This window comes from Nicotiana tabacum, chromosome 16, assembly GCF_000715075.1.
Source record: "Nicotiana tabacum cultivar K326 chromosome 16, ASM71507v2, whole genome shotgun sequence".
Lineage (NCBI taxonomy): Eukaryota > Viridiplantae > Streptophyta > Magnoliopsida > Solanales > Solanaceae > Nicotiana > Nicotiana tabacum.
Genome location: NC_134095.1, coordinates 161,886,989 through 161,910,315, shown reverse-complemented (window position 1 = coordinate 161,910,315; position 23,327 = coordinate 161,886,989). Strand labels below are relative to the sequence as shown.

The following is a 23,327-nucleotide window of genomic DNA, read 5'->3' as shown; positions in this document are numbered from 1 at the left end:
ATTCTCTTTTCCTTATCAACATTGTCCTCGATTGATTCTTTCTCTTTTCCTTTGCTCTTCTCTATCATGATTTTTGGAGGTATAAACTTATCTTTGGATTTCTTAATTTTTTTTTTGCTCTTGAATTGGGTAAACTCATCCTCATCTTGAATGTCGTTCTTTGATTGAGATGTACTTGCTTTACCTTTGGTCGTCTCTGTTTGAATCCTGAAGCCTTTTCTCTTTCTACATTATTGATTTGTGGCTCCTTTTTTCCTTCCTTTTTCCCTTGCCCTTCGTCAATCTTAGCAGCATTCTTTCTAGCCTAAACCTTGCAATTGATGTGATCATGGCCTTTCAATTTGTAAGTTTTATAGAATGCTGGAACACCTTGGTATTCTAGTTTCTGTTCGTGTCCTTTTATCCCTACTCTATGACCTTCTTGCCCAACAAATATATTCTTAGGTAATGACTTTAGCAGGTCCACGTCCACTTTTACCTTTGCCAAGTTAGGCCTAGATTTGATTATAATTGCTACATCTATCTTAAGAGAGGTTCCCACTTGTGTTAAAATTTGTTTTAGGTATTCTCAGCTGAAAAGGTGATGCTTTAATTCTGGCAGTAACACCTAGATTGAGGCTAAGGATAGTTTTTTATTAGGGTCAAAATTAGGGGACCATTTGAACATACGCATCAATGAGCCCGAAATCCCCAAAAATCCTTTGAAATATGCTTTATTTAGATAAGCTTCATTATTAGAATCAATTAAGACATGCCTGTTATCATAAGCCCCAATTCTAACTTTGCCTTTTAGAGGAATTTGCTCCAGAAACTTTGATCTGATGAGTTCGATTTTTGGTATGTCGTAGATGAATTTTTCAACTAGTGTCCATTTTTATTCTTCAGCCATCACGCCACAGTAGTCTTCTGCTTTGAAAATCACCACCGGCATCCCGTTATATGTCGTCTGTCGTGCCACCACCTTAGAGCTAGGTTTGGTTTTCATGGGTACCGCAACAGCATTAGCGTATCCAATTTTAGAGTAATTTCTTCCACATATGTGGTCTCTCCAGCAGTGGGAGCCTTATTATCAGTTAGACGCACGGTTGTAGTGTCGGGCGGTGTCATCATAGCTCGGTGCGTGTGCACCAGTCGCCCCAGGATGATTGTTATGTTATCGTTTGACCTTATATATGGAGAGAATTTTTTTTTTGGTTCCTTCAGTTGTAGTAACTACTTGATGATTAAAAATTATTTCATTGTATACCTTATTAATAATTTTATGAAAGAGATTCTTCACCTATAAATAGTGGTGTTTCCTTGCGTTTGCTATGGGAAAATATGGTAGTGTAGATGAAAAAAGTGAACTTTGTGTAGTGAAAAAGAGAATGGGAAAATCTAAGGGTGTGTTTGGTATGAAGGAAAATATTTTTCAATTTTTCCATGTTTAGTTGGCTTAAATATTTTGGAAACATTTTCCTTATGTACTCATTTTCTTCCAATTGGAGGAAAATATTTTCCTTATGGGAAAACATTTTCCAAAACTCCTTCTCAACCTTCTCCAACCCACCACCTCTCACCAAAAATGTTTTTTTTTTTCAAATTTCAGTTTTTTCGATACCACCCACCCTACTACCCCTCCACCCCCACCCCTCCCCCCTCCCGCAAAAAAATTATTTTTTTACCTAATTATTTTTTGTAATTTCAAATTTCTGTTTTTTCATTTTTCTGCACCACCCACCCCACCCCAACCCCACCTCCCCCCAACCCCGGAAAAAAAAATTTCAATATATTTTTCAGTTTTAATTTTTTTATTTATCAGTTTAAAGACTCAAAATTTTACAAGTTCCAAAATTATGAGTTCGGAGGTTTATGTGTTTGGAAGTTTACAGATTTAGAGATTATAAAGTTTACGGATTCGAATTTATCGGTTTAAAGGTTCAAATTTTACAAGTTCCAACGTTATGAGTTCGAAGGTTTATGTATTTGGAAGTTTACGAGTTTAGAAGTTATAAAGTTTACGGGTTCGAAATTCCGCGGTTTCGAAAGTTTAGCGATTCGAAAATTTATGAAAAATGTGGGTTCGGAAGGTTGTAGGTTTGAAAGTTTATGGCTTCATGTTTATTATATCTAAATTACTTATGAATACTCTTGAGAAGTCATTTTCCTTAATTTGCGTATCAAACACCGGAAAATGAATAAGATTACTACTTATTTTAAAAGAAAATATTTTCAACATTTTCCACGGAAAACATTTTCCGTTATACCAAACACACCCTAAGTCTCCAACTTATTCCATACAAAAGAGAATAAAAGTATTTATTTTGGTGGAGCTTTGGACTCAACAACTTGTACACAATTTGTTCGAGTCATACAACATTATCGGGATGTTGTATCCTTGAAGGGACAAGTCAAGAGTATTGTAAATGCCCATTTTTTGTCATATTTTTCTTATTTTTATTTGATGTTATTTGGATTTAATTAGTCTAGTTTTATTTAGGGGGTTAAGGGGGGGTTGATGTTGTCATTTTAAGGCAAAAAATGGACCAAAATCAGTGGCCCAAAGCTCTAGATCCGCCCAGCTTTCAGGCCCCAACTGGACGCGTCAAAACGACGTCGTTTTGGTTAAGTGGATGAGATTCATCTTGGCTTGATCCAACGATCACCATTTAATCTCCATTTTTGGTATTTAAACCCTAAGGTGACCGGAAATGGCCCCCATATTTTCCCCTTATCTCTTTCTTCTTCCTCTCTCTTCTCACTCTCTCCGCTCTTCTTAGAGACCAGCCGTCCACTGCCCATCTCCGCCGGCCGGAAATTGCCGCCGCCGGCAGACGTCGTCTAAAGCCCATAAAACCTAGACCAGTCTCTTCCTCTCACTCCCCTCTTTCCAAATCCATGAACCAAATCCTCCAAATATTCACCAATCTACATAAATTCGTAAAAAGAACCTAGCTTCTTTTGTCCCCAAATTGATGAAGTTCCACGCCCCATTTTCAGATAATACTTGCATAAACATGTATGTCTTGCTTTGTTCTATCTCTCTGTATTAGTTTCTATCCCAAATCCGACGACCAAAATACGGCCGAATTCCGGCGGCCACTCCACTATCCCGCCACTACTGCCTTACCACTGCCTCATTCTTTAAGCCTATTCGATCGGAAGACTCACGTTTCCTTCTAGTATGACGCTAGAACATATTTGTTTCGGTGTCTACTAAAAGGAAGCTTGCGTTTCGGGGTCGGACATTCATTGGTTGATATCCTCGGCATCTTTTAGTTGTGCGATTTGGCCTTGAATGTCCCTGACTGTTGGTAATAGCTCTTTCCCTTTTTTTCCTGATTTCATTCTTGTAATTAGCATTAGCATTAGCTTTAAAGTTTAATTTTCATTCACATTTATGTTGTTCCTATAAATTTAAGTAATAATCAGTTGGTTACTATTATTTTCATGTCATTGTACGTTGCTTCGAATCATCCCTTTCCTTGCTCGTCGTGATTAGTTTAGATGTATCGGTTAGGCGACTAAGATCAATTGAGCTACTTTTTGACTCATTAATCTTTTAGTTAGTTACATTGATTTGATTCGTAGTCAATATTTCTTTGTTGTTTCTCTAGTTTTATTTTTGTTTTTATTAGTTTAGTTTTTTTGATTAATAATTAGTGGTCGATTTTAGTTTGTTTTCTATCTAGTTTTCAGTTTCGTCTTCGCTTAAATCAAACATTTTCACTAAGTTATTTTCTCTGTTAACATGTGTCTTGCTTGGTTTGATTTTAGTCATTAAGTTTTAAGTTTTCTTGATTATAGTTCAGTGTTAAGTTTTAGTTACTTTTTTGTGGTAGTTTAACTAAGTTCTAGTTACTTGTTTCTCGTTTTGGTTTGGTGCAAACTAGTCTGGTATTAATTTGCTTAAAGTTGAAGTTAGCTAAGATTGATCATGATTTAGGGTACAAAGTTGTTTACTTTAACATCTAGGGTGGCTAAGAGTACCATTTTCCTCCATGCTTCTGCCATGCCACAGTTGTTCAAGGACTGTCCTTTTCCCTTTTTGGACCGTCCTTGAACAAACTTTTAGCACACAAAAGTGAGTCTTTTGAACAGTTTTGTTTGGTGAACAAAAATCAGTCCTTTTGAACAAACTTTTGGTAAACTAAAAGCTGTCCAAAAGTGATTTTCTTTGCTTACTTAAGGGTTGTTCCTTTCAGATTTTAAGAACACTTAAAAAGACATCTTCCACTCTAAAAAGACACATCATTTACACTCTAAGAAAGAATACAACTAAAAAAAAAAGGGAAGAAGTTTTCTGTCTAGCTTAAACGCTTGCATTTCAGTTTGAAATATTAGTTCTTGGGATTTTGTTTTTGCTGTTTTCCATTGGATTTCTCTGAGTTTTGCTGGGTTTGTTCACTGCTGCTGTGGTTTACTTGTTGTTGTCCGTTCTCGAATTTCCGCAAGCTAGCTTTGAGTCAAAGTTGAACTTCAATAGCGTGTCGTCTCACATTCTGCACCTTAGGTACCCTTTGGAACTCTATCTATGTAGCTTTTACGTAAGTGAATGATAAGAAGATATCTTGAGTTTATTCTGATTATTTAGAATGTCTTTAATGTTAGTTTGGTTCCTTTCTTTTGTGAAAGTCATGTCCATGTTTAGATCTCCAGTCAACTAGTTTAAACTTGAAACGTAATATCAGTTATAAAAATATTTCTTTGTATAGACTATTTTGAATAGTTAAAGCTCAATTTTCTTGAGGCACGGGCATGGCTAAATTAATGAGCAGTCAAAAATAAAATAAAATAATTTACCTGTTTAAAGCTTTTTCTTTCTTTTTGGTTCTTATTCTTGTCATTGTTATGTTGATGCCTATTTCTGGATACTACATTGACATATGAGCTTACCATGGTTAAATTCTAGAAAAATTGATAGAATATATATATATTTTTTCATATGGTTAGTCCAAATAAAATGCACCAGTAGTTGCTTTGTTTGTTAGTTTCAAAACAGGATTAACATTTGCAACCTATAATTAGTTTTTCCCTTTTTTTAAGCTTGCAGTAATATGAACATGTGTAGAGATGAGTTTGCCTATTATTAGATTTTTGTTAATTTTTACGGTTAGGTAAAAATGTGAAATGTTGTTGGGATATAATTGCTATGGTTGGGTTAAGAAATAAGATCGGAACTTGGCGCAACTAGGTCATTGGGCCATGTGGTCAAGAAGTGGGGCGAACGGCACAAATAGCCACTAAAAGCTGTGGCTTGTATTTTAAAGCCACTGTTTTCAATGTATTTAGACTTTAGTCACTTCTTTTAAAATATTTATACCTGATTGGACGAAAATACCCTTCTGGTATAACTTATACCTACACTATCAACACAAGCAGCAGTTACACAAAGAGAAGAAGCGAGCAACAGCAGCAGTTACCACAGCGGCGATCAACTGAGGACGAACCACATTTATCTTCCCGATTTCAAAAATTCAGCAATCTAATCCAAAAAAATGACATAGATAAACAGTAAGTTGTAATTTCATGTGTTTCTATCAATTTTTATTTCGCTATAGTTATACTTTTTTAGATCTGTATTGATTTGATTATATATTAGATAAGAATTTGATTTTTTTGAATTTCTGGATTGATAAATTTATAGACATCGCCTCCTATGATAATTCTGTATTCCGGACATAGTGTCTTCATTTTGGAAATTGAATTCAAAAAAATAAGAACACTATGTCCTTAACTTTGATTCTACTGGCCTCATTTTGCAAATTGAATAAAAAAACTTAAGGACAAAATGTCCTTCACTTTGTTGTTGTTCTTCTGTATACAAAGTCCTGTAGCTTGAGTTTCAAATTGTATGTTTTAATTTCTGGTTCAAATGTTAAAGACCGACATTCCTTAACTCTTAAATACTTGTTTAAATGTTAAGGACTAGCAGTCCTTAACTTTTAATTCCATGTTTAAATGTTAAAGGACAGACAGTCCTTAGCTTTTAATTTCTAGTTCAAAAGTTACGGACTAGCAATCCTTAAGTTTTAATTCCATGTTTAAATGTTAAGGACTGACAGTCCTTAACTTTAATTACATGTTTAAATATTAAAGGACAGACAGTCCTTAGCTTTTCATTTCTTATTCAAAAGTTAAGGACTGACAGTCCTTAACTTTTAATTCCATGTTTAAATGTTAAAGGACAGGCAGTCCTTAGCTTTTAATTTCTGGTTCAAAAGTTAAGGACTGGTAGTCCTTAACTTTTAATTCCATGTTTAAAACTTAAGGACTGGCAGTCCTTAACTTTTAATTTTAATTCCATGTTTAAATGTTAAAGGACAGACAGTCCTTAGCTTTTAATTTCTGGTTCAAAAGTTAAGGACTAGCAATCCTTAAGTTTTAATTCCATGTTTAAATGTTAAGGACTGACAGTCCTTAACTTTAATTACATGTTTAAATATTAAAGGACAGACAGTCCTTAGCTTTTCATTTCTTGTTCAAAAGTTAAGGACTGACAGTCCTTAACTTTTAATTCCATGTTTAAATGTTAAAGGACAGGCAGTCCTTAGCTTTTAATTTCTGGTTCAAAAGTTAAGGACTGACAGTCCTTAACTTTTAATTCCATGTTTAAAACTTAAGGACTGGCAGTCCTTAACTTTTAATTTTAATTCCATGTTTAAATGTTAAAGGACAGACAGTCCTTAGCTTTTAATTTCTGGTTCAAAAGTTAAGGACTAACAATCCTTAACTTTTAATTCCATGTTTAAAACTTAAGGACTGGCAGTCCTTAACTTTTAATTTTAATTCCATGTTTAAATGTTAAAGGACAGACAGTCCTTAGCTTTTAATTTCTGGTTCAAAAGTTAAGGACTAGCAATCCTTAAGTTTTAATTCCATGTTTAAATGTTAAGGACTGACAGTCCTTAACTTTAATTACATGTTTAAATATTAAATGACAGACAGTCCTCAGCTTTTCATTTCTTGTTCAAAAGTTAAGGACTGACAGTCCTTAACTTTTAATTCCATGTTTAAAACTTAAGGACTGACAGTCCTTAACATTTAATTCCATGTTTAAATGTTAAGGACTGGCAGTTCTTAACTTTAATTACATGTTTAAATGTTAAAGGACTGGCAGTTCTTAACTTTAATTACATGTTTAAATGTTAAGGACTGACAGTCCTTAACTTTAATTACATGTTTAAAGGTTAAGGACATACAGTCCTTATCTTGGTCTTGCACTTACAGTACACCTGTTCTTAATTCTACAAGGATTGCTTTATAACGTATGTCCTTTGTTTCCCATTCTCTTGACTTGTAGGATGGAAACAATATGCATAATAGTTGCTTTTAATGGTAGATGGACTGAAGACTATAAATATCTTGATCATCAAACAAAGCTTTTCCTAGCACCTGAGTCAATTCAGTTTGAAGATTTCGTTAAACAGATTTTTGAGCTTATTGAATTGGATAGAGAAAAGTTTGAAATAGTGATATGGTTTGATATCAACCTTGGAATAAGCAAAGAAATGCTTGTATCCAAAGATTTAGATCTTCACACATGTATAGAGTTGCTAAAAACTCATTCACTCTTCAAGAGCTGTCGTTTCATAGTTGATATTTCGAAAAGAGTTTTTGCATCAACAAGCAATGAACATGCCAACACAAAAACTCAACATGACAATCAAGAGCGATGCCAACACATAGTTGAAGTAGATATGGTTGAAGCTCAACCATTAAATGAAGAGGTGCATCAAACATTTGATTCTATTCAAGTAGAAGGACAAAGCATTATAGAGATTGACAACGAACAAGCTTTGGGTATTCAAGTCTTAGAGAGTGCACCGGTAATCGAAGTAGTTGCGGACAAAACCTGCACTCAAATAACTAGACGAAGATCAAATTTGAAACAAAAATAATCCCCAACTACGATATTAAGAGAAAATGCTTCTTTGGATCAAATAAAAGTCGGATCAGTATTTGACAAGAAGAAGAGCATAATTAATTGTTTTTCTAATGTAGCAATCAAAGGACATTTTGAATTCAAAGTTGTTAGATCAAGCTCAACAAGATATTCGTTGACATGCAATGATGATAGGTGTCGTTGGTGTGTGCGTGCTTTCAGAATTAAAGACTCAACATTATTCAAGATAGTAAAGCTTGAGAAAAAGCATGACTGCTCTGTTAACACTAGGAAAGCAGATCAAAGGCATGCTACTTCAAAGTTGATTAGTGGTTACATTATCGATAATCTTCGGGACCCAAGATTTGAAGTTACACCAGCTTTTGTCATGGCAGAGATGCAAAAATTGCATGGACTAGACATTGGATATCACAAGGCGTGGCGTGCTATTCAACATGCTTCCGCTTTAATAAGAGGAAGTCCCGAAGAAAATTATGAATTATTGTGTTCATACTTGTATATGATGACAAGTAAAAACCCGGGAACTTATACTAACATAAAGATAGACGACAACAACAGGTAAACAATTTAGGACATGCTGTCTTTAGCCTTGTTAACTTTTGAGTTATAACCAGAAGTTGAGGACTGCCTATCCTTAAGTTTTGAACTTGTAATTAAAAGTTAAGGACTTCCAGTCCTTAAGTTTTGAACTTTGAAATAAAAGTTAAGGACAGCATGTCCTTAACTTTATAACTTGTAAATGTAAGTTAAGGACTGACTGTCCTAAACTTCGGGTATTTTAACCTTGTTTTATATTGTATTTTCAGGTTTCTTTATATGTTTTACGCATATGGATCATCGATAGCTGGTTGGAATCATTGTAGACCAGTGATTGCTATTGATGCGACTTTTTTGAAGTCAAAATATCGTGGTGTTTTAATGATTTCAGTTTCAAAAGATGCAAATAACCAAATTTTCCCATTAGTCTTTGGAATAGCAGAATCTGAAACAATTCCTATGAGTGGTACTTTAGTCAGCTTCGCAATGCAATTGGGAGCCATGAGAATTTGATTTTTTTATCAGACAGGCATCAAGCTATTGCAAATGGCATTGTAAAGGTATATCCTGAAAGCCATCATGGGATTTGCATCTATCATTTGGAGCAGAACCTAAAGCGAAGAAAGGTGAAAAGTGAGGTCATAAAACTTTTCCAAAGTGCTGCAAGAGTATACAAGCGTAAAGAATTTGACATATACATGTCATGTATTGCAAATGTAGATAACAAAACTTATGACTACTTGATGGAAGAACCACCGGAAAGATGGGCACGCTCTTGTAGTCCACAACGAATATATGACATGCTCACAACAAACATAGTTGAGTCGATGAATTCAGTGCTATTAGAAGCAAGGGAGCTGCCTATACTAAGAATGATGGATTTCATTCAAGTGAAGCTACAACATTGGTTTTATGAAAGAAGAAATAAAGCAGAAGGAACATTTTATGATGTTTCTTGTTGGGTAGAGGAGAAATTGAAGAACAGAATAGATTTAGCATTTACTTTGAACGTAAGTATTATGTTTTATGTTTATATTATGATTTTGACATTTTTTAACATAATGTACTCACTTATAATTTTTCAACATTGAAGGTCTTCCCTGTTGATTCATGGCGTTCTAGAGTTGAAGAAGAAGGAATAACTTTCTTGGTGGACTTAAACAAAAGAATATGTGATTGTTTTCAATTTCAACTTGATGAATTACCATGCATACATGCAATTGCAGCTATCGAGAAGAGAAACATCAAGAAGTCCGACTTTTGTTTGCACTGGTACTTAAAGGAATCTTGGCTGAAAACATATGAAAGACAAATACATCCTGTAGGACATACTGATTCATGGATTGTACCAGAGAGTGTTAAGTCACAAATTGTTAAACCTCCAGATTTCAAAGTGTGACCAGGTAGAAGGCAAATGAAAAGGCATATTCCTGCTACCGAGCCATCAAAAATAACATTCAAATGTGGTCGTTGCAGAAGAATTGGTCATAATAGAACATCTTGTATATATTCTCCGACACTCCATCCATTTTCAAGAAAGCATAGAGAAGAGTAGAAATATACATTTATGTTTATCGACTCTTTTAAGTTTTTGCTATAGATTGTATTCATTATTATTCTAATTTGAGCGGATGCCTAGATTTTCAATATTTATATCTTGTTACGTTCTTTTAATTTCTTTTGAGTTCAACAATTAAAAGTTATTAACAGGAGTCAGTAAGTTCAACTTGCAATTTTGAAAACGTAACGACTGTCTGTCCTTAACTTTGAATTTCAAGTTCAAAAGTTAAGGACATGAGGTCCTTAAGTTATAGTCTCATGTTAAAAACTTAAGTGTCCTTAACTTTGAATTTTAAGTTCAAACGTTAAGGACATGAGGTCCTTAAGTTATAGTCCCATATTAAAAACGTAATGACTGTCTGTCCTTAACTTTGAATTTCAAGTTCAAAAGTTAAGGACATGAGGTCCTTAAGTTATAGTCCCATGTTAAAAACTTAAGGACTGTCTATCCTTAACTTTGAATTTCAAGTTCAAAAGTTAAGGATATGAGGTCCTTAAGTTATAGTCCCATGTTAAAAACTTGAGGACTGTTTGTCATTAACTATAGGAGTCCTTAAGTTTGAAATACAAGTTAAAAACTTAAGGACTGTCTGTTCTTAACTTTAAATTTTAAGTTCAAACGTTAAGGCCATGAGGTCCTTAAGTTATAGTCCCATGTTAAGTTATCCTTAAGTTCAAACGTTAAGGATATTGCGTGCAGCATTTTCTTTTTCTTGCAATTCCACATTTTCTTTATCTTGCAGTTGTTCACCATGATCTTTAGATGCTTGTTGACAAGATTCTGCAAAAATATTTACAACAGCTAACATGTTAATAATCTTTAATTAAAACAAATATATATAAAATTAAAAAAGCACTGCCTAACCATTTGCAATATCCAAGATCATTCCAGCTACATCATCATCATCACATGTTGCATCTATAGATTTGGAACCAATCTCACTTCTGCCTATGTCTTGAGATTGTAGTCCAGTTTTCTCTTGATACTGCACTCCAGCTTCTTCGCTTACTGCTTCAAAAGATACAATATATAATGAAATAAATATACAATATATAATGAAAATTTTATCTAACCTTGACTGGCACAAGTTTGAACTCCAAATTTTTCTTTGTATGACAGCAGTGTAGAGAGATCATACGTTCCTTCTAAGAATTTGCATACAATCTCGCTGACACTTGTCCCCAATGGAATTGTTAAATCCTCCTGTGATTGCTGTGAGTACGTGATTTTTGTTTACGCGACAATCACTCCAAAAGAAATCAAAAATAATAACAAATGGTCTTGCTGTACAATTTTTGGAATTTACGTGGCATTTTTGGTAGTTATTTATGGTCCTGTCCATTTTTATTTTTTGTCAAACAAAAATACAAAAAATATATGTCGTGTGTAACTAAACCATGATTCGGTTATTAAAAGGAAAATCACAAAAAATGCATCTTTTATTCTATTTGTTGCCATGGTATGATTTTACCTACTTTAATATGCGTGTTATAATTGTGTTAAGTGTTAATTAATGGGTGTTTAATTTCACTTTAATTAGGTGTTGTGTTTTAAATTAGAAAATAAAAGAAAAGAGTGCAAATTGGTTCAAATATCGGATTGGGCCAGGTTTTCTTTAAATTCGAGGCCCAAAAGCAGCCCAAGGCAACCGGTCCAAGAGACCCATCTCCCAGGCCACCAAACGACGTAGTTTGACACTAAAACTACGTCGTTTTAGGGACAACCCATCTCAGTCGTTCAAACCAGATTGATCTGACGGCCCTCGTCACATCTCCATACCCACATTTAAACCCGACCCGTTCAACCCCGAACCAACCCAACCCCTGGCATTTGAAACGACACCGTTCCTCACCAGCTGAAAGATCCTGGCCCTTCATCTCGCTTCATCCAACGGCCAGGATCTGATCACTCACTAACTATATAAACCCAAAACCTTACCCCACGCCCCCATCCAAACACCCCCCCTTCATCGTCGTCTTCACCAGACCCAAATCCCACGAAACCCTAGCGCCGCCCCCTTTCCCCTCACCGTAAACCCGGAGGCAAGGGCGCCGGTGACCACCATCTTCACACCCTAGGACCACCTCGACCCCCTGAACACAGATCCACCAGCCGTGGGTCTCGAATATCCCCCCACCATCTCGAATCTTCATTTGAAGATTCAAGCCGGACCTCGACCTACACCAAACCCCCCCAAATTCATACCAGGTATCCCCTTGACCTTCCTCGTGACCAAACCAAGTTTGGTTTGGTCTGAATCTACCCACAAATCCCAAAACCCCAAATCTGAAAATTCGAACCCTAGAGCACAAGAATATGTGGAGTCTGTTTAGATTTAAACGGAAGTTCGGGGTCTAATAGACCCTAATCGAAGTGTTCTCAGTCGAGAACACCTCGATTAAGATCTGTTCGACTTCAAATGGGCTAATCAAGCTCGAGCCTGGGTCATCTGTGTTTAAGCTTTTCTGGTTTGTTCACTTTTCCCTTTTGTTGTCTATTTTAGTCTAGATTAGTTTATCGGCATGTTTATTTAGTTTGTTTGTTTATTCTGAGATTTCTGTTGTCAGTTGTTCTCCATCTCCATAAGACCTTTTATTTGGTCGATTGTTTATTCTGTTATGTTGAATCCGTATAGTAGTGTACATATTTCAATTTGATTGACATCGTCGAATCAATAATGCCTGTTAGTTTTCCCTGAATCGTGCAAAATTATCAAGAACAGTTCATGCCCTATTTGTATTATTTGTTTAATCGACTGATTGTTCTGCGTTGTAATTAGTATAGTCGATTAGATAAACGTCGTCGATTAGTTTTATAGGACTGAATGTTCAAATGTCCTGATTTCTGATAAACTTCATATGATTTGATCGAACCATTGTCGTTTAGCTGATTGTTTGAAACTATCTGTGAATGGTTTGCTAGCTACAATACAATAACTAGAATTCAGTTAGGATAGTTGTTGAATTTGAACTCCCATAAGTTCAGAATTTCAGTTTGTTGAAGTTGGGATAAAACAGTAATGGTCAGGGGTTTTAAAAGGTTTGGTTTGGGGTTGTAAAATTCTGAAATGCTTAAAGGCAAGTGAGCTGCCAGTAAAGTATTAAAATATTGATTCAACTAATGGAATTAATTGACCAATAGTGGGATAAATGACATATTGAGTACCTTTAATGGCTGGAAACCAGTAACAATATGTGTTTTGTCAGAAGTTAGGGAATTAGAGTAGAAATGGATAGCATGTGCTGTCAGAACATGCCCACACTGCCCATGTCTGTTGTCTTTAATAAAGATAGGCCACTTTAGCAGTAAAGAAAGGGCCTGTCAGGGGAATCTCATGGGAGGAGACTTTATTTTAATCCTTGAGTGGAAAAACAGGAGGAGAACATGGGAGGGGATTCAGTGGATTTTAACAAGCTGTTTTGAATGGCCTGATGCTAGAATAAATAGAGGGGATTCCATCAGTTATGAAAAAAAATCAGACAGAGAAAGGGAAGAGAGAGAGAAATCTGATAAGAGACAGAAGCTAAAGAAAAAACTGGAAAAGAGAGGAGAGAGTTCTGGGCATTAGTTTTAAAAATCAGAAAGAGATAGTTCTGAAAATAGGAGATAGTTCTGAAAAACCAGAAAAGAAAGAATGCTGAAACCAGAAAAGGAGCAAGAGTTTTAAAAGCCATAAAGAAGAATTTTCCTGGGTCTTAGTATGTTAAAAGTTTAAGCTTCATAACAAAGAACTTCAGTTTTGTCTTCTGCCCAGAAATTCAAAAATTAGAAACTACTGTCTCATTGTCACTGCTTGCAATCTTAGCAATCTTCTTGTACTGTGGGATTTATCGGGCAGTCTAGTTGCCTGTTGATTTTTCAAGCACTACTTTTCAAGCTACTGGCTTCTTCTTTGGGTTCTATTCTTTCCTGGAAATTCCTGCTGCTGTTGTTATTGGTTTTACTAAGTCCTGCTGCACTGCTGCTTTGTGTATGCTACTACTGCTCTACTGACTTTTCTGCCTCTTCAATTGTAAGCACTTTCCAGGTACACATTTGAATCTCATACTGATGTAACAGTTAAAAGCATGAAATGAAAGATGCAAAGAAGTTTAATCAGTCGCTGCTTTACTTATAGCTTTATAAATGTTGTTAAAATTGTGTAATTCTTTAGTTTGTAGCTCAATAGAGAACACATTAGTGAGCTCGTACTTAATTGAAACTTAGTTGGTCTAAAACTGCGATATATGGTTTGTTTAGTAGTATACATGATGTAGCTATATAATTCATGGAATGTGCAATCACTTAGTACAATTGTTAATTTGAACTCCTTCTACAGTTATGTTTGAATATGTAGGGCAGGTGACTTTTAACCTTGCCAAATGTAATACAGTTTTAATCTTTTGAGTTTCAACTTTATTGGATCCCGCTTAGGCAGTTTATAGGACAAGTTCCGAATACCATTAGTAGCATCCTCTAATAAGTAATTCCATTAATCTTGTCTAAATGGGTTAGTTTAAATTCGGTTTGAGAAGCGTTTGGAGTAAGTTTAGCGTTTCATCAATCTTGTATGCAATTCCCTTTACCAAATTAAAAGCATGTTCACCCAGGGAATAAGGCGCGAAACAATTCCCGCCTCCTAAACAATTAATCAGATAATTAACAAGAATCCGGAGTTGGCCAAGCATGCAATTTAATTAGAATGTATTTTCTTTCTTCCATTTCTTAGAGACGAACATAATAAAGATGTAGTCATTGTAGGTTCACCTATTTCATAAAATGAGACGAGCCTCGTCAAATGAGATGCACAAACTGCGGGGCCCTCATAAATGTATATATTGAATACTTAGAATCTGGGATGGGTCATTTAGCGAATTTCATGACCCTCCCCAAAAATAATAACGCGATAGTTTCTTTAGGCACGTTTTAATAATATTACTCCTCTTAAATTCGGGTGCGCATTTATGTGACCCAAATTCAAATCTCAACGAAATCGAAATGTGTTAACAACTACGGGTGCATTGATTGTTACGTGGTTCGAGATGCATTTTCACGACGTTGCAATTCTATAAAAATAAATGATAATAATAAAAGCGGTTTAAACTTAATAAAAGCACATAAGTCACAACATGTATTCGAATCAGATATTTAGCCATTATAACAATTTAAGCTACCGTGCTAGAACCACGGGATCCGAGGGTGCCTAACACCTTCCCTCGGGTCAACAAAATTCCTTACTTAGAATTTCTGGTTCGCAGACTTCATTTGGAAAAGTCGAAATTTCTTCGATTTGGGATTCAAGATAAACCGGTGACTTGGGACACCAAAATCTAAACCTTTCCCAAGTGGCGACTCTGAATTAAATAAATAATCCCATTTCGAATATTGTCACTTAAATTGGAAAAACTCCCTCGCGCGTTCTACCCTTCGGGGCGGGTGCGCAAAAAAGAGGTGTGACAGCTCTGGCGACTCTGCTGGGGATATTGTGCCCAGAATCACTGGTTCAAGGTTCAAGAATTCGAGCTTAGAATAATTGTTATATTTGGCTTTTATCTTATTTTTATATGTTTGAGCCTAATGTGCTAAATGCTGCTTTTACCGCTTTGATATTATTTGACTGTATATATAAACTGTGCCGAATCCTTCTCTCTTCACCTCCGGGGATGTGCTTACTGGTTGAGACTCCCTTTTCTGTTAGTGTTATACCCTGAAATAAAAAAGAGGCTCGGACAAGTTATGAAGCCGGATGGCCTTTTGGTTCCCGGTAAGTTTCCCTCTCCTCGACTCGAGTTGTCCGCTCGGGTACACAGTCTAGAATATATACCCAGGTTATAAACCTAGTATAACGAAACCTCGTGCCGGATCCCTAGTAGGAACGCTTATTTGCATCATGTTGCATTTGACATAGGGGACTCAACACAGGGGTTGGGTCTGTCTAGGACAGGCAACCTGAAATAAAAGATCATCTTGCTGCATCCCGTTTGTTTTGCGCATTTATTTGCTTCAGATCTGCATGCTGACCGGTTTCTAAAAAAGGGTTCAAAAAAGAAAAAAAAATAGCAGCGTAGGGAGATAATTACTTATTCTTGAAAAATAAAACCAATGTCCAAGTAGTGTCAAAATCTCGCCAGAATTTTCTTAAAAAAAAAAAAATGAAAACAAAGTTTGTCTTTTAGTTTGATTTATTAAAAAAACATATAAAAAGAAAAAAAAATCTTTTAATCACTTTCAAAATCAAAAAATATATATTTATATATAAAATTCTTTTAATCACTTTCAAAATAAAAATTTGTAAAAGTAAAAAAAGAAGGGAAAATTCAAAATTCAAAAAATATTGTTTCTTTTGTAGTATCTCTTTTATAAATTCAGACTAATAGATTTTTCTTTAGTCTTTATCTCTTTTCAAAAAAAAAAAATATAAAAAAAATCCAGAAAAATATTTTTTTTCTTTTCTGTAAAAAGATTGCATTCAGAAGGGGTTTTACTCTACGCTTGATCAAGCCCGAACTACGCCGGTTTGATTCTCGCAGGGTGCGAGATACGTAGGCAACCCTCATCGGGTCCAACCTCCCCGTTTTCGGAAATAACCAAAATATCAGAATTTTAATTTGTGAGTCAGGTGATGCCGTTTTTGTCGAGAATAGCCAAATGTTCCCGAAAGGGACGCCGGAAGACTATCTTTGCATAAACAGCCATTTTAGTCATTTTTAAATTTTGACCAAATCGCCCAATGGCCTTAGGATCCTCGTCCCCGAGGATCTGCGAGGCCATGTTCCCAATATCGGGTCACCATTCCTAAAAAAAATAAAAAAAAAAAAAAAAAAAATCAAGTGACGCTTTCGTTGTCAAAAACAGCTGAATGTTCCCGAAAGGGACGGCGGAAGGCTACCATTGCATAAACGGTCGTCTTTGGTCATCGTTTTTGATTTTCGACCGGTTGATCCTCGCAGCCTTAAAATCTTCGTTCCCGAAGTGCTAAAAGGCCGCATTCGAAAACCGAGTCCATCATTTTACAAAAAAAGAAAACATAGTTTTATTTTTTGAGTCTAATGAAAGCTTTTCGTTGGCATAATCACCTTAATAAATGTGTAGGATGAGCACGATACAAAACAAACCCTTTTCAATAATGACCAAGATCCCTTTCGAGTTGCGATTATGGTGGAATGACTTAGGCAAGGAGGGGCAAGACAAAGTAAAGAAGTATCTGAAAGATCTCCCGGATTTACTAGACATTCAGCCTCGGGGTGATATTATCAGATCATTGGTCACTTGCTGGGATTCAGCACACAATGTATTTCATTTCTCGGACTTTGAGCTCACCCCGACATTGGAAGAAATAGCGGGATACATCGGAGGTGATGAAGCCCCGTTAAGGTTCAAGTACTTGATTGCACCTAGGGCCGTCACGATACACCGGTTTCTGGATTTCCTAAAAATACCCCGAACATTTCACCATCCAGATCTTGCCAAAGGTTTCTGCAGTCTCCACCTCATATATGCTAGATACGGCCACGTGGGCGGGTTCAATAAGCCAAACTTCAAACTATGCAGTAGAGGTAACCGACAAAAGTGGGACGAACACAGGCTGGTAGCTTTTATGATAGATTTTTTGGGTCTTATAGTGTTCCCAAGGAAAGACGGAAACATCGATCTAAAAGTAACTGGGGTCGTCAGTACTTTGCTCACCCAAGATAAAAGTACTCTGGCGCCTATGATTATGGCTGACATCTTCCGGGCTCTCACTGCTTGACGAGCCAGGGGTGACTTTTTCGAATGATGTAACCTATTGTTGCAAATGTGGATGACCGATCATTTATGCCACCGCTCCCCGCTCTTGGGTTACGGTTCGCCCGAGAAAACTTGTATTGGAGAATTCTACACAAGAATCAAAGGGTTTAGTCTACCCAAGGGAGTCACAGCTTGGACGTCATTTTTTCGAACTCTCTCTGCCAACCAAATCCAGTGGACGCTCGGATGGTTGCCTGTTGAGGAAATCATATACATGCCGGCAACCAGGCCCCACTTTCTGTTGATAGGACTTAAAAACATCCAACCCTATGCACCGTATCGGGTTTTGAGGCAATTTGGGAGGTATCAAGTAGTGCCGAAAGATGAAGACTTGAGTACCCAAGTGATTGAAATCAGTCCAGACGGTCGTTTTCCCGAAGAAGAAGTCCGCCAAATCTGGAGTGAGTGCCAACACCTGACAGCAAACACTTGTGTGATGGATACGGCTAAAGAGGAAGTTGCCCCGGGGTATCACGCTTGGTTTAGAGGTGACATATCCTGCGAGAGACCAGCTAAAAGACCTCATCTCAAAGATTTCGTTGAGTCATCCCAAGAGCAATGGAACTGGTTAGCAAAAGAAAAGGGGTATCGGGCAGAAATCGGTGATTTGAAGCAACAGGTTAGCAGTCTGAAATTCAATAACAGTATGCAAATCGCTGCGGATCGAGGCGAAAAGAATAGATTGGCCCAAGAAAATGAAGAACTTACGGCCCAAATTCAGAAATTGAGATTGGCTCTTGATAAACAACCAAGGAGTCGATCAGACGAGCAGTTGATAAAAGGGCTGAAAAGTGAAGTCAGGGAATGGTGAGATGGTTTAGAAATGTCTGAAAACGTCATGACAGAGCTCAAGGTACAGTGGGGTACAAGAGCAGATAAGCATCGCCGATACTTGAATCAATTGAAACGTGACCACGAGAAAACTGTTGCCGAAATGAAGAGAGAGATGGCTACACTTGAGGTTAAAGCAGTTAATCAGGCCGAGGATTTCCAAATTGAGAGCAGATACTGTTACGACTTGTTGGCCCGGATGAAGGTAGAAGTACGACAACTGAAGAATCAGCATATGCAGGATTCTCAGGTTTTAAAGACGTGCAGTGATCAGATAAAATGCTTGCTCATAGAGAAGAAGCAAACCAGAGATAAGATCAGGACCATTGGCCATGCCATCATCAGACGGTGTCTACGGTGCGAGAACATGACCAGCATTACCGTTCTCTCGGCAGTGATGGGTTATGTCAAGCAGACCATGCATGATCTGGAACAACTTGAAAGGGATCTCACACCTAGGACCGCGGCGAGGCCGAACGATGCCCCACGGGCACCAATTTTCGAAACCTTAATGTATTCATAGGTCGAGTCTGTATCTTAGCATCTTCTGTCCATCTTTTCGCATCAGGGTGCATTAGTCTGTTTGAGTCTATGTTTATTTTCAAGGTTTGTTATTTTTCCTTTTTCAAAAAATGTTGGTTGTAATAGATCGTTTCAGTAATAAAATGTGTGCTTCTTTTACACTCATCTGTTTTGAACTACGTAATGATCTGATTCACGCGACATCGTGATACGTAGGCAATCCTCATCGGATCCGGTCATATTTTAACTGCAAAAATTGAAAACAGTAATAAAAAGGGAAAGAAAGAAAATAAAAATAATAATAATAATAAAAAAATAATAATAAAATAAAGGGGAAGCCTAAAAAGGAAGCCGGAATGACGCATGCTTTCGTTGCAAACATGTAGGAATTCACTTAACTGTATAGGTGCATCATGCCCCAACGTGAGATTACCTATCTGTTATTTGTTTCGAAATAACCGTTCGTTTGTCGTTGAGTCCTTCCAGGTTTTAGAAAAGGCGGTTGGTTTGGTGAAAGTCTGGCCTCACATTCATACTTCACGAGGTCGAGAGGGAGTGTTCAATTACCTGTTGTTAAGTCAAGAGGGGGTATTCACACTTACTTCACAAGATCGAAGGGGAGTGTAGCGATGTCTTCGGAAATTCCTTTGCCGACAATTCCTGTCTCTGAGGAGAGTTCAATCTCGGCCGTTCTGACTTCCGAGTCAGCAACTGCTGAGGAAAACAGAATCCTGAGGCTCCGCATGATGGAGATGTTGGATGACTGGAATAATGGAAAGGAGCCACCGAGTGTAATCCCTGGGTTCCCTGAGTTGTTCTACAGAATAAGTGGGACTTCAAACATTCCCATAAGCTATCTAACTACCCCATTCGGGTACCTGGCCATTTCAGCCCACTCCGCAGGGTCACCCTCTGAGTTTTTCCCTTGAATGTCAACAACGGATGTCACTACAAGCATATTCACCGCACCGCCCTGTCCAATCATGGAACAACCCACTACACACAGGCCCAATTTTGACTCTTCCTCATTCACTTTTCAAGCACCCTCCTTCTCACTGGAACCAACTCGGTTCACCACCAGCACTCCCCCTCAACAACCTCAATACGAGTTTGCACCTGGGTAGGATCAAAACCCCAAAACTGCTAAACAAGATGAGATGGCGAAAAGGATGAGGAGCCTCGAGAAGAGTTTGAAAAACATGCAAGGTTTAAGCGGGCAGAAGAGTGTCTCCTATACCGATCTATGCATGTTCCCTCACATGAACTTACCCGTTGGTTTCAAAACCCCAAAGTTTGAGAAGTATGACGGGCACGGCGACCCTATTGCTCATCTCAAAAAGTATTGCAACCAACTGCGGGGAGCCGGAGGCAAAGAAGAATTGTTGATGGCATACTTCGGGGAAAGTATGGTAGGAATCGCCTCAGAGTGGTATATGGACCAGGACATATCTCGTTGGCATATATGGGATGATCTTGCCAGAGATTTCGTAGGGCAGTTTCAATATAATATTGACATCGCACCGGACAGAAATGCCTTGTCAAACTTGAAGAAGAAACCCTCGAAAAGTTTCAGAGAATACGCCATCAAATGGCGCGAGCAAGCGTCAAGGGTAAAACCTCCCATGGACGAGATAGAAATGGTCACTACTTTCCTCCAGGCTCAAGAGTCCGACTATTTCCAAAACATGATGTCAGCCATGGGAAAGCCTTTCGCAGAAGCGATTAAGATTGGGGAGATGGTGGAGAATGGTCTGAAAACGGGTAGAATTTTGAGTCAGGCAGCCATAAGGGCAACCTCCCAAGCCGTCCAAAGCGGGACCGGAGGAATGGCAAGAGTGAAGAAAAAGGAAGAGACATCCATGGCGGCATCAGAGGCAGGAGAATATCATAATCCCAGGCTTTGTTCTTCAGAAAGAACCCCGCAACATTATTTCCCCCACCAAAATGTGACCTATGCTCCTCAGCCCTACATGGTCATGAGCACCCAGCCTTACGTCCAGCGGCCGCAACCAGCCAATCGGGGCCAAGCTCCACATCCCAGAAATTAGTCTCCTCACCAAAACCACTACAATCCTCGACCATCCCAGAATAATTTCCGTCCTCTGGAACCACCCAGGAGACCCAACTATACACCAATAGGTGAACCCTACTCCACCCTATTCCCTAAGCTTGTCCAGATGAATTTGTTGCAGCCCATACAACCAAACGGGCAGAACCCGGGATCACCATCATATCAGCGGGGTGTCAGGTGTGCATACCATTCAGGGGCGGAAGGGCACGACACCAACAACTGTTGGACATTGAAACAAGCTGTAGAGAATTTGTTAGAGCAAGGGAAGATCGTGTTGAAAGACGAGGATGTCCCAAAGGTGACCAATAATCCGCTGCCCGCCCACAACAACGGGCCGATAATTGAGATGATTTGTGAAGACAAGGAATTTGATCCAACGCTTAAGGCCATAATTGCTATTGCTAATATAGAAAGGAAGCCCAAGGCAACCCCGGAGCAAGAAAAGGGAAAAATTGATGTATCCAAGCAGGCCTATATGGTATGGGGGACGATCAAACCACCTCGGCTGAACGAGCCAGTGGTTGTTGGACGCATACCACAGAAGCCAAAATACAGTAAAGAGGAAGATGATAAGGTGTTCCCGCTCGAAGAGAGTGAGGGAATATGTGAGGCGATGAGGGAAAAGCTATGCGAAACACACATGGTCCAGCCAGGAGAGGGCACTAGCACCGCTGAGATATCGTACATGGGACCAAGCGCCAAGCTTCAAAACTGGAAGGCTACGCCATTCTTGATCAAACGGAAGTCCTAATGGACCTGTCCTGCCACTTTCTCTGCACCACAAGCTACCCCAGGGTGTAACTCAGATGTTTTCTTTAGTTTCCTGTTTTTAATTTCCTGAATGTCAACCCTTTTTTTATCTTCCCAAAATTCCAAGAAATGAAATCATGTTTCATCGCTCACTTTCTTTTTCAGAGATCTGCTATATTTTATTTTTTAGTTCTCTTCAATTCTGATGATGCAGCTTTAAATAACATGATATGCTTGCGGACTTCATGCCCAGATCCCGAGAACTCCGTCAGACTTCAAATAATGAGTCAAAATTTGAAATATAAAGAATTTGAGAAAATAGGAACAACCAAAGAAATTGGTTCATGGTTTGGAAAATGTCTATCACTAAAGCAGAGTTTGAGGACAGTAAATGGGTTTAGACCCGTACGGAGTGTTAACCTTAATGACTGCGGTTTGTCACGAGCAATTGTATCGACAAAGAAGGGTCCATACGTCATTGGAAAATATTGCCAAGAAGAGCATTTGTATCTGGCGACGTCGAAAGAAATGACGCCGACCCCGCTATGAAAGCAGATGCAACACTATGTCTAGATCGCTCCGGCGATGTCTTTGCACAGTTTGAGATGACGAAGGCTTTCATTCTCGCTACCCAAACACTATCAACCTTTTGCAAACCCATTTGGGCCGATTACTCTTCTTTGATTACCCTCTTTGGAACCTGAAAGTATTATTGAAAATAAAATGAAAGAAAAAGAGAAATCGAAATGAAAGAGACAAATAGAAAGAAACAAAAAGGAAGAAGAAGAAAGAATTAGAAGAAAAAAAATAATAAATTTTTTAAATATATATATAAAGATACAATGAAAAGGAGAAAAGGAAAAGGAAGTGAAAAACAAAGTTAAAGCAGAAAAACAAAAAGAAAATCCAAAAACAAAAGTTCCCTGAACTATGTCTGACTTGATTCCGAAAGGATACGTAGGCAACCTCTCCCTGGGGTTCAGTCACACCAAAATAAAAATCCGAAAAGTCCCCCAAAAGTTGAAACTCGGGCAGAAGTTATAATGGTTCGGCGATGATCCCGCCCAAAAGGTTCCAAAGTTGTAGTTCAATCCCAATTCTTTTCACCCCAAACCTTGTCCAAGTCCTTCTGATCAATCGGCAAAGACAGGAAAGTGGAAAACATCATTGTTGGAATCTGATAGAAATCAAATTGAGAAGAATAAAGTGAGAGAGTCTTATCGGTGAAAACCTTCGGGCACCATGAGGCGATGAGAGTAGAGAAATCAAAAATGAGAGAGGTCGATTAGCGAAAACCCGCAAAGGGCGTGGTCGACCGGAAAAAGGATACTTCATCATTAAAAGTCCTGGAAAGGTTCTCCAGTTTGGAAACACATATCAATAGGTTCATGAGAAGCTGGAGT

The 23,327-nt window shown here is 37.8% G+C and overlaps 2 protein-coding genes across 2 annotated transcripts; both read left to right on the top strand.

Moving 5' to 3' along the window:
• Positions 1-3,285: 3,285 nt before the first annotated feature.
• On the top strand, positions 3,286-9,502 carry LOC107805542 (uncharacterized). Its single transcript, XM_075233548.1, has 3 exons — positions 3,286-3,293; positions 5,362-5,493; positions 7,283-9,502. Exon 3 carries the CDS (start codon positions 7,284-7,286, stop codon positions 7,878-7,880), a length of 597 nt encoding a protein of 198 aa, XP_075089649.1. The 5' UTR covers positions 3,286-3,293; positions 5,362-5,493; position 7,283; the 3' UTR covers positions 7,881-9,502.
• On the top strand, positions 8,388-9,821 carry LOC107800696 (uncharacterized). Its single transcript, XM_075232418.1, has 4 exons — positions 8,388-8,443; positions 8,692-8,888; positions 8,948-9,432; positions 9,516-9,821. The coding sequence occupies exons 1-4, from the start codon at positions 8,388-8,390 to the stop codon at positions 9,819-9,821; spliced, it is 1,044 nt and encodes a 347-aa protein (XP_075088519.1).
• Positions 9,822-23,327: the final 13,506 nt, after the last annotated feature.